The sequence below is a fragment of the Ammospiza nelsoni genome, chromosome 13, assembly GCF_027579445.1.
Source record: "Ammospiza nelsoni isolate bAmmNel1 chromosome 13, bAmmNel1.pri, whole genome shotgun sequence".
NCBI lineage: Eukaryota > Metazoa > Chordata > Aves > Passeriformes > Passerellidae > Ammospiza > Ammospiza nelsoni.
Window position 1 is genome coordinate 20,711,928 of NC_080645.1, and position 15,735 is coordinate 20,727,662.

At 56.9% G+C, this 15,735-nt stretch overlaps 1 protein-coding gene across 1 annotated transcript; it reads left to right on the top strand.

The window, feature by feature from the left end:
- The first annotated feature begins 778 nt into the window (after window positions 1-778).
- Window positions 779-15,072, top strand: ZNF469 (zinc finger protein 469). The gene has a single exon (XM_059481568.1). It carries the CDS (start codon window positions 779-781, stop codon window positions 13,298-13,300), a length of 12,522 nt encoding a protein of 4,173 aa, XP_059337551.1. The 3' UTR covers window positions 13,301-15,072.
- The last annotated feature ends 663 nt before the right edge of the window (window positions 15,073-15,735 follow it).

Here is a 15,735-nt window from a genome sequence, read left to right on the forward strand (position 1 = left end):
AAAATCAGCTGGTAAATTCGGGACTCAGCTTTTCTGGTTTTGCCTCCTTTATAACATCTAAAATTTCCGGGGCAATTCGCAGGGAGCCTGGTGAAGTCCTTTCTCCAAGGATTTCAGAGCAATGAGGGGCAGCTCCAGGGGGAAAGTGCAAAATCCTTTCCCTTCGCCTTCCCTCCAGCAGCGGGGACCTGGGGACACGGGAACATGAGGACACAGGCGCACGGGGACACAGGCACTCGGGGACATGGGGACGGAGAGCCCTTCCCAGGATGCCTCTCCCAGCCCATCCCGACAGCCCTTCCCACTAATCCGTAGGTGGAGCTCTTCTGTCATCTTTTTCTGCTTATGTCGCTAAGAACTAACCCAGAAATAGCTTTCCCGGGAGGAAAAAAAGTGCTTCCTCAGCAGCTTTTGCCAGAGGTGAACCGCTCTGAGCATCCTTTGAAGAGCCCGAAGCTGCAGGGCTTCAACCCAGTGGGAGGGTTGCCATGCCCCCTCCTCCAACCACAGCCCTAGAAAAGGGGCCAAAATCTCTCCTGGCCCCTTCCCTGACTGACTCCCAGCCTTCCCCTCTTGTCTCCTGTTCCCTGCAGGTCTGGAGGATGCGGCAGAGCCCTGGTGGCCCTCGGGACCCACCCGCAGCCCGGCCCCGGGGAGCTGCTGCCCCTCTGCCGGTGCCCATCGGAGGGGGACCATGCCCGTGACAGGGGCACAGCAGCTCGCAGCGGGACAGGAACGGGACAGCGGGGCTCTCTAGCCTTGTCCCCTCCTCGGTATCATGACTGGAGAGACCCAGCATGTTTACACCATCAGCGATACTGAGGCTGGCCCCAAGGAGCCCGACAAGGATTTTGGCTGTGAAGGCTGCGGGGACAAGGATGGCAGGGCGCTGGGTGGGGAGGGGACATCCCCCTTCCCCAAGGACAAGGAGCCCCACAGCCAGCGGGAAGCTGTGATCCGGCCGCAGCAAGCGGGGAAGATCGACTTCAAATCCCTGCAGTGCAAGCCCAAGTTCAGCAATGACAGCACCTGGGGAGAGGCCAAGGGCAGCCCGCTGTCCCCACTGTCCCCGCCGGGGAAGGGCCGGGCCCGGGACCGCGGCCGGCGCTCGGCCAAGGGCGAGCGGGGCCACCAGCAGCTCTACCGGCTCAGCATCGCCGGCGCCCGGCCCAGCCCCACCATCGGCATCGCCTACCCGCAGCAGAAGGTGACGCCCCCAAAGAAGCCGGAGGTGACCCCCACGGCCGGCAGCTACCGCTTCCATGTGCCCGGCATCGCCCAGCGCGACGCTGAGCTCCGGCCGGAGGAAATCACCTTCGGCCGCTGCTTCCCTGACACCGCCAGCAGCCGGACCTCCGCCAGTTATACCTCACAGCCCGGCCCCAAGGGGCAGCCCCCCGCCACCGGCGTCCCCCTCAAGAGCCCCGGCACCCATGGGCAGCTACATTATTTAGAGTTCCAGGCAAATCGGACCGAGTCCTGGCCTTCCCCGGAGAAGAGCTTTGCCGGTGCTACCTACGGGATCTCGGTGCAGAAGCCCAGCTCCTTCTCCGAGGGTGGCAAAGTCGCTGTGCACGGCCTGGGGTCTTTGCCGTGCCAGTTCCCCTTCCAGCTGCTCCACGAGGCGGGCAAGGAGCAGTTCCACAGCAGCCAGGAGTACCTGGATGTGGGAATGACCGCCACCGCCCAGCTGGCTCCCGCTGCCTTCGCCTTCCACTCGTCCCCCAGAGAGTGGCCGGAGGAGCCGCCGGGTGGGGGCTCCTACGAGAGCGTGTCCCCCGAGGGGAGGCTCTACGGGCTGCCCGCACCACCGCCGCCACCGCCACCCTTCCTGCATCCGCCGCCCCCTCCGGCCCTGCACCACGGCTCCTTGCCCTGCTGCAAGGGCAGGGCCGAGCATCCCGCCGAGCCCACTGGTGCTCTCCCGTCATCTGGTGCTATCGACCAAAACCCAAGCACTTTCCAAGAAAACCAAGCTGTTTTTCCGTCTAGTTTACACTCGCCTGCCATGCCAAAGCCGGTGGGGAAGAGGCAAGCCTCGGCCAAGGACGGCGTCCCCGGCCCGCGGCTGCTGGCGCAGAGCAGCCCCCTGAGAAGGAGCGTGCCACCAAAGTCCCTGTCCCAAGTGCACTTTCAGAGCAAGGCCTATTGCAGCTCCCCCGCGGGAGCCGTGCCTTTCGAGACGAGCATTCCCACTACGGCACCCACCCACCCCCGGCTTGTGCAAGCTTGGGAAGGTGCCACGAAGGCGTTTTCTCCCATGAACCAGAATTCAGCACCTTATTCAAACCCTGTTGGAAACCAGTTCTCATTCGAGTGCCAGTCTGGCCCCGAGCAGAGGCAGCACAGGCAGAAAAATGCCAGGCTGCCTTGGCAGCAGATGCACGTCCCTCCTGCAGTGCCCGGTGCCAACAGGCTGGAGCTGTCGAGATACATCAGCAGCCAGAAGCTCCCCTTCCCCCTGGGCACATCGGACTGGCAGGGCAGCGGGAAAGCCCAGAAAGGGCCCCCCATAAGCAATTCTCCGGGGTACCACAGCAAAAAGCTGTTATCAGGAGAGAGCCTGCAGAAGGGAGATCCCAGCGTGACGGGAGCTTTCTCCTTTGAGAGTGGGAAGGAACCAGGGTCTCCTGCCTGCGACTCAAGAAGCAAAGCCCTGTTCTACACTATGGCTCCAGCAGCTCCTCCTCCCTCAAGGAGTTCATCGGGCTCAGGGCTGGTCCTGCCACCATCAGCCTTGGCAGCTGCCTCCCCTTGTGAGTCCCCACTGCCGTCCCCTGTCCCCAACCCCACGTGTGGCAGCACCTGCTCATCGCTGTCCCCCATGTCCAGCAGCCCACTCAACTTCGAGGACAGCCAGATGTCCGGAGCGCTGACACCCTCGCCCTTCTTCCAGCACCCCTGCCACGCCAAGGATGCCAACAAAGCCTTCCACCCCTCCGAGGTGCTGAGTCCCAGCTCACTTCATTACCACCCCCCGGACTCTGTCAAGTCGTTCAGCTTCCCTCCGGATGCTCTGAAAGAGGACAGCCTCCTGAAATGTGCCCCGGGCAGCCCGTTCCACCAACCCAGCGGGGAGGTGGCCAAAGGATGCTCGGATGGACTGGATGGGGAGCAGCCTCCACCACCCTACTCCTCCCATCACCTGCTGGCCACCTCCCTGAGCAGTGCCAGCCTGGACCAGCTGGACGTGCTGCTGACCTGCAGACAGTGTGACCAGAACTACAGCAACCTGTCCTCCTTCCTGCAGCACCGCCAGTTCTGTGCCTCCCACCCCTCTGCCCAGGCAGAGCCTAGGGATACTCCCCGTGCAGCTGAGGGGCGCAAGGTGCTCCCACCAGAGCCTCCCAAAACCCCCGGCCTGGCGCTCTCTCCAGACCCCCAGGGACATCTATTAGCGTTAAACAAGAGTGATGATTTCTTGCTGGACGGGGAAGGCAAAAGCGAGGGCAAGGAGGATGCTCTGAAGGGCGGCCTCTTCCACGGCCTGGCCGCCGGCTCCCTCCCGCTCAGCGCTTCCGACCTGGACATCGACGATGCCAAGCTGGACAGCCTGATCACCGAGGCCCTCAACGGCCTGGGGTACCAGTCTGATAACCCCGAGATCGACAGCAGCTTCATCGACGTCTTCGCTGATGAGGAGCTGCCGGGCATGAAGGCGGCTGGCACGGCCCACAAGGCCAAGGAAGGGCAGGCCTCGGAGAGCAAATCCAAGCAGGCAGCAGAGGAGAAGGCAGCAGGAGAGGCCAAGGCTGGCTGTTTTTTTGAAGATGGGGAGCAGGTGAAGAGAGGGGCAGGAAAGCGGCACCGCCACAAAGGGAGGGTGGCACGGAGGGTGGCACCTCAGGAGCCGGGTCCTGGGCCAGAGGGAGCAGAGAGGACAGCCAGGCTGAGGGCAGGCAGGAAAAACAGCATCCCACCAGCCAGCACCCCCAGGAAACTCGGCCAAGACCCTGCCAAGAACAAGGTGGGGCCAGGCATGGCCTCCAAGAGCTCCAAGCCGCCGCGGTTCTCCATGAAGGACGTGAGGAAGAGGAAGCCCCGAAGCGGGACGTGGAGCAAGGAGCTCATCCACAAGATCGTGCAGCAGAAGAACAAGCTCCACAAGCTGCAGGTGAAGAGCAGCAAGCAGGCCCAGGTGCCCCAGGCCAACGAGAAGCCACTGGCAGCCACCAAGGAGGGTGGGCTGAGGGAATACGACTACGTGTCTGACTCGGATGAGGAGGGGGCAGAGTGCAGCAAGCCCCGGGGCAGGAGGAAGCGTGGCACAAGATTCATGGGGAGGAGCAAGTACAGCTTCAGCAAGAAACGCCTGGGCAGGAGTGAGAGGGCCAGAGAGAAAGACCCAGACTGGAGCTACAGCCGGAAAAGGGACGGTCAGAAAAGGGAGGCACGGGAGGACGGGGATGTCCCGAGTCAGGAGGATGCTGAGGAAGAGGATTGTGCTGCCAGAGCCCAAAGGAGAAGCAGCCACTCACCTGCTGGCAGCAACCACAGCGTGCCCAGGGAGATGGGCACGAGCCCACCCTGCGCTGATGGGGCTGGTGACAAGGGTGGCACACAGAGGAGGAGGCGCTCGGGCAGCCCAGCCCATGTGCCAAGGACTCCCCTCAGCCCTCCCCAGCACAGCAGCCCAAAGATGAGCCAGGAGAGCAAAGAGGACATTCCCAGGGGGAGCAGGAGGTTTGGCTCAGCCAGGCCTTTGCTGGCAGGCTCCAGGACACGGCCGAGTACTGAACCAGATGTTGCTGCCATGGACTGTGCAAAGGAGGAGCCATCACTGCAGCCCCAGGAAAGGCAAATGCCCAGCACGGCCACCCCAGGCAGGAGCCCTGCCAGCTTCTCCTCTAAGGAGGGGCTGGAAGAGCCCAGAGGAGCAGCAAAGCTCCTGGGTGAGGCAGGGGAGACCACCCTGCAGGCTCAGGGCTCTCCTGAGCTCACCATGGACCACCAGAGGCAGCAGTTTGCCCCTTTCTCAAGTGAAGGGCTGAAGTACCACGCAGAGGAGGTGATTGCTGCACCTCACAGCAGTAACAAATCGAGTCCTGGCTGTGGGAGTGCCACTTGCTCGGAAGCAGGAATCAAATTCACAAAAGGACAGGGGCTCTGTGACACTCAGAAGGATTATCCCAGTCCCACAGCAGCTCCCAGCTACGGGGGGGATGCAGTGGGAGTGATGCTCGCTGCCAAGACACCCGATCCCTATGCCAGCAGTGACAACACATTTTTTGATCCCAAAGGCCTTCCTGGTCACTATGAGGACAACCTCTTCCCAAAGCCCCCAGCCCTGGGTTCCTCCCACATGGATGACATGTACCTGTGCCGGGATGACATCAGCGCCAGCTCCTTTGAGCAGAAGCACTCCAGCATCTCCCCTTTCGCCACGGAGATGCCGCAGGGCAAAGTGTCCTCCCCTCTCGGCTTTGACTCCTCGTCGATATTTGGCGAGCTGCCCGTCTCTGAGTTTGATCCCTACGAGGGCAAGGACGGATATGTGACACCCTTCCCCTGTGCCCCCCGCAAGCCGCTGCCCTTCGAGCAGCCCTACCCGCCCTTCCTGCCCGAGAAGGACTGGTCCCTCATGGAGGACGTGGCTCCCATGCTGCCAGAAGACATGGCTCAGTTCCACAGCCTCTCTGTGGAGAAGCCACCGGCCAAGAAGTTCCCCGAGGAGCAGGAAGGAGCTGTGCCCAGCAGCCAGCTCTCCCTGCCGCTGCCAGATAGGATCACAGATTACAGCGTGGCTTTCATGAGCAACATTTCGGATGACGAGCTGGAGATCAAGCGCTTGGTCACAGAGCTGGAAAGCCAACTGCAGAGCGGCAAGCTGGACTCCGAGGTGGCCGTCACCCTCCAGAAACCCGAGCCAAACGTGGCTGCCCACCTGCGAGCACAGGGTGCCGAGCGGTTCCCGGTGCTGCCGGCAGAGCCAGAGGCAGGCCAGGAGAAAGGGCTGGTTTTGGCAGGTGAGCTGGGCAGATCGAGCCTCTGCACTGGGGAGAGGCTGGCAGGGGACAAGCCAGACGTGGTGGTTGCCCATGAGGACTACGAGAGACCCAGGGAGCCCTGGGCGTGCCCGCTGGAGCTGGGCTCGCTGGAAACCCGGATGGGCATCCCAGCCCCGCTGGCCACGAACCATTTCTGCTCCAAAGACAGCAGTGAGCAGCTCCAGGGAGCTGAGGCCACTGAGGAAAGAGACCTCAGGAAGATGGAAAATGGGGCTTCTTCCAAAAGTCTACCTGGCTCAAGCACAACTGACCAAACAGAGGCTCCCATCTACACCAGCCCTGTGACAAAAAGTCCTCCTGTTGTCACCAACTCCATGTTCCCCGAGACCATGGGTGCAGCAGAAGTAACCAAAGACCCCCTGCCATGCCAGTGCAGTGCTGAGGGCTTCCCCGTGCCAGGGAAAGCAGACACTGATCCTGCAGAGATGGAGAAGTTTGATGCCGATCTTCCAAACCCTAAACCCCAGTTTGGCTTTCAGCAGGGTCCCGCCCCAGCCTTGGATCTCGCCTTTTCACCTCATGTCAAAGAGGTCCCAGATACAGAGGAAAAACCCTTGAGCAGGACTGAGCCTCCCAAAACAGTGAAAAATGCTGTGGATTTCAAAGGGGGTGGTGATGGGCCTGGGCTGGTGGAGGAGACGGAGGAGAGGAAGAGTCCCAACACCTATCAAAGACCTGCACCCAGTGACAAAGCCTTCAAGCCCAAAGTGCTGTTCCTTGAGATGCTGAGTGCACCCAAGGAGACCGATCACCCTTCCCAGGAGATGATGGGGGCATCCCAGGAGGCATCTGCCAACCCTCTGCAGCAGCTCCAGCTCTTTGTTGCCCGGACGGTGAAGAACAACGAGGAGGAGCTGTTGATGCCCTGCTTCCCCGGGCTGCTGGCTCCCTGTGCCACCACCCACATCCAGACAGAGCACCAGGAGCAGAGCAGTGCTGCCTTGGAAGGAGAAAATCAGACCCAAGGGGAAGGGGATCTCCCCAGTGGAAACAGCACTGGAAATATCACTGCTCCAGGGACAGAGGTGCTTTCTCCCAGTGGATGTGAGCAGCTGGAGCTGTTGGGTGCAGAGGGCTCTCACCATGCAAAACAATCCACGTCGGCAAAGCTGGAGGTGCACAATAATGTAACAGAGCTGCAGCACTTAGCAAATGAAGCCCCAGAGCCGAGGGACATTAATATCCCTGCAGATGGTGTTTCCCAGGAGCACGATGACCTCTCACCACCCAGCAGCACCGCCGTGACCTCGCTGCCAGGGCAGGGGAGGAAAGATGATCAGCTCAGGGAAGAGCAGGAGGGAGATAACAACACAGCGACCTTGGCATTTAGGAAACATGAGCAATCCCACCCCAGCCATGGTTTGCTCGAGGAAGAAACGCTGGGCAGAGAGGAGGGAGAGAGGCTGGAAAGGAGTTGGGTGGGGAAGGGGGCACAGCACCAGGGCAGTGCCCCCACCAGTCCTGTCAGCCCCTTTGGTCCCTCTGAGGGGGATCTCCACCAGGATCGCAGCTTGGGGATGGAGATAAAAGCCAGCATGGTCAGTGCAGATGTTCCTAGAGAAGGGAATGGCAAGTTGTCCCTCAATGGCTGTGATTACACAGGGGAGTCTCCAGCCAGCCTGCTCTCACCAGCCAAATATTCCAACCTCAAATGCTTGCAGAGAAGTGGGACTGAGGGAGAAGAGGTCCCCAGTTTAGGCACTCAGCTCTCAGATGAGAAGAAATACAGCTCCTCCCTGCTTGCAGCACCAAGTTCATCCATCACAAAGAGTTGTCCTCCCGAGGCCAGCAGCCATCACATCCATCACACCATGAGCCCAGCAGAGCAAGGGACATGGGAAGGGGCACCTGCCTTCCCTCCCTCGCTGCATCCCTGCGGGGCTGTGCCAACAGAAGCGGCTGAGGAACATCCTCATCACCTCCCTGATGGTGTTTTGGGTAGCTGTGAATCACCTGGAAGAGAGGGGACAGTGAGACCCTGCACTCTGCTGCATGGGGATGGTCTGGTGGGCTCTGCCTTGGAGATGGGTGGTCCCCAGGAGCCGCCTGGGAAGGACTGTTCTCTTCCCTGCTCTCCGCCTTTCCACCAAAAGGGTGTTGGGAGAGAGATCCCCGAAAACACCAGTGCTGTGCTGCCAAATGTTAAAGAAAACCAAGAGTGTGCCATCACAGACACAGTCATTAACTCCACCCCTCCAGAAACCCAGGATTACCCAACCCAGCCCACAGAGGATCTTCTGCCCGTGGAAGAAAGGGAGGTCAGCCTGAACCAAGAGAACAAGCTTGAGAATTGCTCCCATGTCAGGGATAAGCATCCAAGTGAACCAGAGGCTTTGTGCAATGGTTTTGCTGTTCAAGACATGTCAGCTGCCATCAGCAGATGTCTTACAAGGGTTGAAGATCTTGGTCCTGCTGAATTAAATGGCCACGAGTTTCCAGGGACAGCAGAGGTGAGACTTGGTCTTTCCAAAACCACAGAGAGTGAAGGAAAGAGTTTAAAAGGGGAGAACTCCAAAAGCCATGGGGTTGCAGAAGCTGGGGGTTGTGTGTTGAACAGCGTGGGCCAAGCAGAGGACTACACACCCAGCAATACTCCAGACCCATCCCAAAATGAGCTCCACAAAGGAAGGAAGCCCAATGGACTCCCAGTGACCTGTGACATTTGTTCAGCCACTTTCCGCTCCAAGCCCGGCCTGACCAGGCACAAAGCTGTCAAGCACCAGGTGAAGAATGGTGGTTTGCCACAGCCCAGCAGGGCTCCCAGGTCCTCTCTGATTCCTGCTCACAAGACATCAAAAGCAGCCCAAAAGGTGCCCAGGAGGAGCCCGAAGGCATCAGCCAAAGACAGAACCTGCAGCTCACAGGCACTGACCTCCACCGTTGAACGCATCCCCAAGAAAATACTCCCAGACCTGGAGAAAGAGCCCAGCACGCAGATGCAGGAGGTGGTGAGCAGGGTGCTTAGCGACCTCAGTGTGATCTCCTTGGAGATGTCCCAGGAGCTGCACCACACTCGCGTCCTGCAGAGGGAGGTGAAGGCAAAGGGACCACGCCTGAAGGCAAGGGGATCGGGAGAGGCAGCGACTGGGAAGGATTCAGGATGGCAGACCAGGAAAGGAGAAAAGGGCAGAAGGAGCCAAAGCAAAGATCTCGGTGAGGAGAACAGCAGTTCTGAGAAGCAGCTCAACAGGAAAGTGAGGCGAAGGAAAGCGAAGGTGTTTCCCAGCAGGAATCGTCCCTGTGAGCTGGAGGAGAGCACAGGTCCTGCTGCCCTCAGCTCCAGCCTGCCCCAGATCATGGAGGGCTTGCAGGAGCCAGAGGGTTGCATCTCCACAGAGGAGCAAAACAGGACCAGCACAGCACAGCGCTCCCAAAAAGCCAAAGAGTCCTCTGGTGCAGCCAAGCTTGAGGAAGACCTGGGCAGCAGGATGGGGTCTCTGAAGGAGATGGTCAGCAAGGAGACAGCCACGGGCAAGGTCACCTGTCCTGGGGAGGTGGAAGATCCAGATGCAGTGGAAGACACGCAGGCTTGCAAAAAATGGATCAGTGGGTTTGTGGAGCAAGTGGCGAAGGGATGGGGCAAGGTGGGCACAGAGCAGCATCGTGGTGCTGATGGCACAGAGGACATGGATGCTGGGACAAGGGACAGTCCTGTGGCAGGCAGTGACACTAGGGACTGGAGTGGTGCCCTGCAGGGTCCCACAGCTCCTGCTGAAAGGGTTTTGCTGCTGGAGAACCAGGATTTGGGAACCACCCCGGATGTTCCTGGGCATGGTGCTCTGCAGAGCTCGCCGAGAACCAGCCCTCCTCCTGCAGAGCCAAAGCGCTGGGTGAAGGCAGATGTGCCACCAGGCAGGGAGCTCTGCGGGGACAGCACGGCCTCCTCAGACCTCCAGGGCTTTTTTGACGATGATTCCACCTTCTCCCAGCTGTTCCCCAGGGATGAGCAGCTTGTCCGAAGGAAGTGCACGCGGGTGTACGGGAAGCGCAGCAAGAAACCCAAACCTGTCCCCGATGTCAGCCTGCAGCCAGCGGGGGCCATCGACTTCTTCACCATCCGCCTGGCCTCTGACCTCAGCGACACCAGCTCCTTCTGCGTCACCAGGGAGGACCCTGGTGAGTATGAGACCATCTCCGTTGACGATGCCCTGATGCTGAACATGTGTCATGGCGGCAAGGCAAAGAGCGGAGATGCTGCTCCAGATGGATCTAAAAACATCGAAATGAGGTTGGACCAGGAGGTGACCGACCAAGGGAAGGAGGACATTGACCTGGAGGACAACATGCTGACCTTCTTGTGCCAAAACAGCCACATGGACAACGTCCCCAGCTTGAACATTTGGGGCAGTCTGGAGAAGGAGGGGGAAAGCCTCTCTGCCGAGGACATGTTTGAGCCTCTGATGGACCTTGAGGATGAGCATTCGCTCCAGGAAGTGAACTCTGAGCCCCCTGACCTGGCAGAGGAATCCTACAATGCCAAAGATAACGGGGATTCAGACTCCCCTGAATTTCACACCATTGACATCGAGATGCTGAATGCAAAGCTGAAAATGAGAGACATGTGCTTCTTCAGCCCTTGCGAGGATCTTCCTGGCCATGACGACGACAGCGCTGTGAGTTTGAAACCAAAGTCGGGCAAGCACAGGAGCAAGCTGGAAGATGGCAAACTGGGGAAAAACCGCGGGGACATCACCATCAAAACCAAAGACAAGCAGTACAAATGCAAAGTCTGCTTCCAGTGGTTCCTGACGCTGGGGGAGCTGGACTTCCACAAGCTCTCCCACAACCCTTCCCCTCCTCCCACCTGCTACATGTGCGTCCAGCGCAAATTCAGCTCCCGGGAGCAGCTGCGGGACCACCTGAAGGAGAAGCACGCCAGGAACAAGGCCGGGCTGTGGGCGTGCGGGATGTGCCTGAAGGAGATCTCCGACGTCTGGATGTACAACGAGCACCTGCGCGAGCACGCCACGCAGTTCGCGCGCAAGGGGCAGGCGCAGAAATCGGTGATGGGCCTGCCCGGCTGCTTTGGGGAGGACAATGCTGCTGTCACACACTTCCTCAACACCATCATGTGCCGCAAACCCTCCAGGTCCTCCCAGCACGGCGACTCCAGCAGCCGGCATGGGGTCAGCAGAGAGAGCAAGAGCCCCAAGGAGGTGCCCCTTGAGCAGGAGAAGGTGATGAAAGAGCCCATGGAAAGCAGTGTCAAAGTGAAGCCACCTGCACCCAGCTCGTCCAAAGCATCCTCCAGCCCATCTCCAGAGCACGCAGCAAAAGGTGAAAGCACCCCAAAATCTGTCCCCATGCACCCAGACTGCAAGGACCCCTCCCGGGACTGCCACCACTGTGGCAAACAGTTCCCCAAACCCTTCAAGCTCCAGCGGCACCTGGTCGTGCACAGCTTGCAGAAGATTTACTTGTGCCACAAGTGCCCCATGTTCTATCAGGAGACCAAAGAGCTCCGGAGCCACCTGAGCCAGGAGCACGGCGTGGTGGAGGAGCAGGAGATCAAGCACACCACCCTGTACGCCTGCGAGCTCTGCGCCGACGTCATGCACGTCATCAAGAAGTCCTTCATCTGCAGCATGTGCAACTACACCTTCTCCAAGAAGGAGCAGTACGACCGGCACATGGAGAAGCACCTGGCGGGCGGCAGCAAGACTTTCAGATTCCGAGGGGTTATGAGGCCTGGTGCTGCCTGCAGGGAGGGCAGGGAGAAGGTGAAGGAGGACGGATCTCTCCGGGAGGGAATGCCACCAAGCAAGAAGCAGAAGGTGGCTCACCATGGCAGCTCAGTCCCACACAGGTCACCAGTCCACCTGGACCCCACGAGTGACCTTCAGCTGGTGGAAGCTGGAAGCCCCAGCCTGCAGGTTCCCACTGAGTCCTTCCCAACAGCACCTGGTGGCCTGGGAGCACCCCAGCCCTCCATGAAGGCAGAAGTCATGGTGGGTGACTTCTCGGAGCTCCTGGCAGAGATGGAGAAGTCCCCATTTGACCCTTTGCCACCACCACCCTGCCTGTCCCCATCTCTGCCACCAGCTGCTGCTGGCAGCCCTGAGCTCAGCCACATCCCTGGCCTGTCCATCGAGGAGCTGGAGAAAGGAGCCTTTGATGGGAAACCACTTCCTTTCTTGGACTCGCCTGAGTTTCCCATGGACCTTGCTGGCTTGGCTTGTCACCAGGCCACCAACCAAAAACTGTCCCCTCCCCTCCTGACCCAGAAACGTGGCGGTGCTGATGCCCATAAAACAACAAGCACAGGCAACAAAGATGAATTCAGTGCCTGTATCCTGGAAAATCCCAGCACAGACACCAACGCCGTGGAAGGGATCCCTTTTCTCCAGCTTGCCAAGAAGGTCTCAGAGCTTCCTTCTCCTAAGGCAGAGTCTCCACAAGCCCCGGACACCCACAAATGGGGCAGCCCCAATGATGCCTCTGCCTGGGAAGGTGCAGCTAAACCAGCATCTCTAGAAGGTGCCCACCAGCCCCTGCCCCCAAAGGACAAGTCAGCATCACCCCCAGTCAACAGAGCTTCCAAAGATGCAGTGCCACCAAAGAAAACTGTGAGCAGTGAGGCTGCTCCTGGTGTGGGCAGCCCCGAGGAGGCTCAGCAGCCCATCTCAGGGAAGGAGAAATCCATGCCTGAGGCTAAGGACAATAATGCTAACACCAAGGAACAAAGTGGCAACACAGGCAAATCCAGCAGCCACCAGCCCAGAGATGAGGTGGCCAGCAACACCACGAGACACAGCAAGCTTCACCCCAAGAGGAGGAAAGAACACAAGTCCCTGAGCCACCGGGGCAGCTCCGGCTCCCGGGAGAACATGGAAGGAGACGGGAAGAAGAAGAAAGCCCGGCCACCATGCCCGGGCAGGAGCGAGAGCACCGCAGAGCTCAAACGTGGCAGCTGGAGCAGCGCCGAGGCTCCCACCCCGTCCCCTCCTGGCAGGAGGGACACGCACTGCAGCAAGCTGGCACCCAAGCCTAGAATGGGCCCCCAGCTGAAGAAGATGGTGCTGGACCCTTACAACCAGAAGAAAGGGGAGCTCCGCCACGCCAACGGGGACGTGAGGCGCAGGAAAGCCATCCTGGGCAAGAGCCTGCACCAGGTGCTGGCCAAGGGGCCGGCGCCGTCCCCGCGGGGCTCATGGCACGGCCACCGCGGGGCCAAGGCGGCCGGCCCGGCCAGCTACCGCAGCGCCGAGTCCCAGAACAACCTGCTCAGCCAACTCTTTGGGCAGAAATTAACCAGCTTTAAAATTCCTCTAAGGAGAGATACTTCAGAATAATTTATGGAAGTGACTTGTGGTGATCCTCAGCTGCTTTCATGGGGTTTGCAAGGGAAAAAAATTATCAAAGCATTAAATTCGTTTGTGTAGCATGATTTCTCTGTCTAGCTTAAATGAACTTGCACTGCAGCCTCTGTGAAATAGTTTGCTTTGTGTCTACTAATCTACTTTAATTCACCTGATTTATCATGCAAATGCTAGAACTTTGATGTTGCTGATGATTTTCATGAACTGAAATTGTAATCGCTTTGGGCAGACTGAATCGTCGAGAGCAATTGCTTTATTGCAGAAGTGCTGAGGTTATAAGGATACTTGCAAATCTCAGACCCTTTTGAGTCTGTGTCTGTGTTATCTTTGTACAAAGTACTTGAAGAGATGAACTTCATTCCGTAGACGTCTTATTCATAAGGTGCAGTACACTGTAGAAAGCGAAGTTTTTTTTTTTTTTTTGTGGAAGATTTTGCACAAATAATCCCGTACAATTCATTTAATTGGGAGCTGGCCTGAGCGATGATACAATTAAAAAATTAAATTAAGACCCAAGTGTCCTATATTTTGACAGCCATCCCTAAGAATTTTGTTTCTACATCGTCAAGAGAAGGACGACCCAGCTCTGGGGTTCTGGGGCTGTCGGAGCCCTCCAGAGGATGCTGCCACTCTTTGACCACTGTAGACGATGGGACTGGAGGAGAAGCGTCCCCGCGAGCAAACTGCACCTTGACACTTGTGACAAACTCTGATTTTTTAGGGTTTCTTGGGGTTTTTGTGTGCGTGTGTGAGCGTGTGTGTGTTTTTTCTTTTTGTTTGTGGGGGGGGTTTTTTTGTGCAACGAGAAAACTGTGCCAATTTACCGCAGCAAAAACCGATACTGTCCGAGTGCCCTCAACGGTATCACTTCTAAACTCTCTTACTGTATTGACGTAGTGGCTCTATAGGTATCCGCTTGTACTATGCAGTTACTGGTGCTATTCTTCATTTGTAATGTGAATACAGACTTCCTTGATTGAAAAAAAAAAATGGGGAATTGGTAGGGAGAAGTGATTATCTGTCAAAAAAAAAAAAATGGAGCAGGAAAAGAGAATTAAAAAAAAAAAAAAAGGCCAATTCAAAGGGGAAAACATTCAGTCTTAGGGAGAAAAATTAACTTTGGGGGAAAATCCAACCTGGGGGAAGAAATACAACTTAGGGGGAAAAATACAATTTTAGGGAAAAAACACAACTTTAGGGAAAAAGCTCCTCTATGCTGGTACTCCATAGTGTCAAAAATGTTACGTCACATTAAACGAGCGCGTTCTACAACCAAACTTTTGGATCCAGAAAGAAATCTCAGGTGCAAATGAGGACATGGAAAGATTTTATTGAAATACTCCCAAGTCAAGGAGGTGAAGTAATGCACTGATGTGATATGAACAGTCAGAGTACTTTGCGTCTGTCCTGCAATGATTTTTTTTGTTTTGTTTTAGAGTTAAAAGGAAAAAAAAAAAGAGGCTTTATTCTGTTAATATGTATCTTTACAATTCTTTGTATTGTATAAAAAACTATTGTAGGTAATTTACCTTGGGTGCAATGTGTTCTGTCAAAAGTTTTTATTTTGATATTTTGTCCAGAGAAGCAGAGAGAGAGCAGGAAACGCCGTTTTATGATGTTGTCCGTGTGCTTTTAAAGTGCCTCTTTAATATTGTTAAATAAAGTATGAGATAAAAATATGGGGTGGTACTGTAAAGTCATCCATGATTAATCTTTTCAAATATATTCCAATATTTTCACAGAAATTCCATGTCTGCGTAATGTTTGTGGGATGTTTGAGGCGTCCTCCGTAAAGGGGCTGAGGAGGTCCTTGGTGCCACTGCTGTCACCTCAATGGTTTGCAAAGTGGTGGAGCTTCTCAACAGTGAAGATGCTCCTGCAGCTCCTCTTCCTCACAGATCTTGTCCAAGTGCTGCTCATGGCAGGAGAGTCTTGCCCTTGAGGGGAAAAATCCAAGGTGATGATGGTGATGGTGGTGGTGGCTGGTTTGGTGTTCCTCAACTGGTGGTGGTGATGGCACAGTTAGGTCATCATGGATTGGCCATTGTCACAGCCCAATTTGGTCATTACCAACTGGCAGTGGCAACAGCCTGATCTATCATCATCAGGTGGTGATGGTGGTGGTCCAGTCTGGTCATCATCACTTTGTGATGGTGATGGGGTTACCTAGTTTGGTCATCACCAAGTGTTCATGGCCCAGGTTGGTCATCAATTTGTGGTGAAGGTGGTAACAGTGATGGTGATGGAGATGGTGATGATAATGGCCCAGTTTAATCATTCCCCATTTTTGATGATAATGATGGTGTTGATGGTGACGGCCCAGTTTGCTCATCTCAGATTTATGGTGGTGTGGTGGTGATGATGAGGATGGTGATGGTGACGGCCCAATTGGCTCATTGCCAGTTGTT

Bases quoted from the DNA above. Each gene is read 5' to 3' on its own strand.
- ZNF469 (XM_059481568.1), top strand. From the start codon at position 779: ATGACTGGAGAGACCCAGCATGTTTACACCATCAGCGATACTGAGGCT.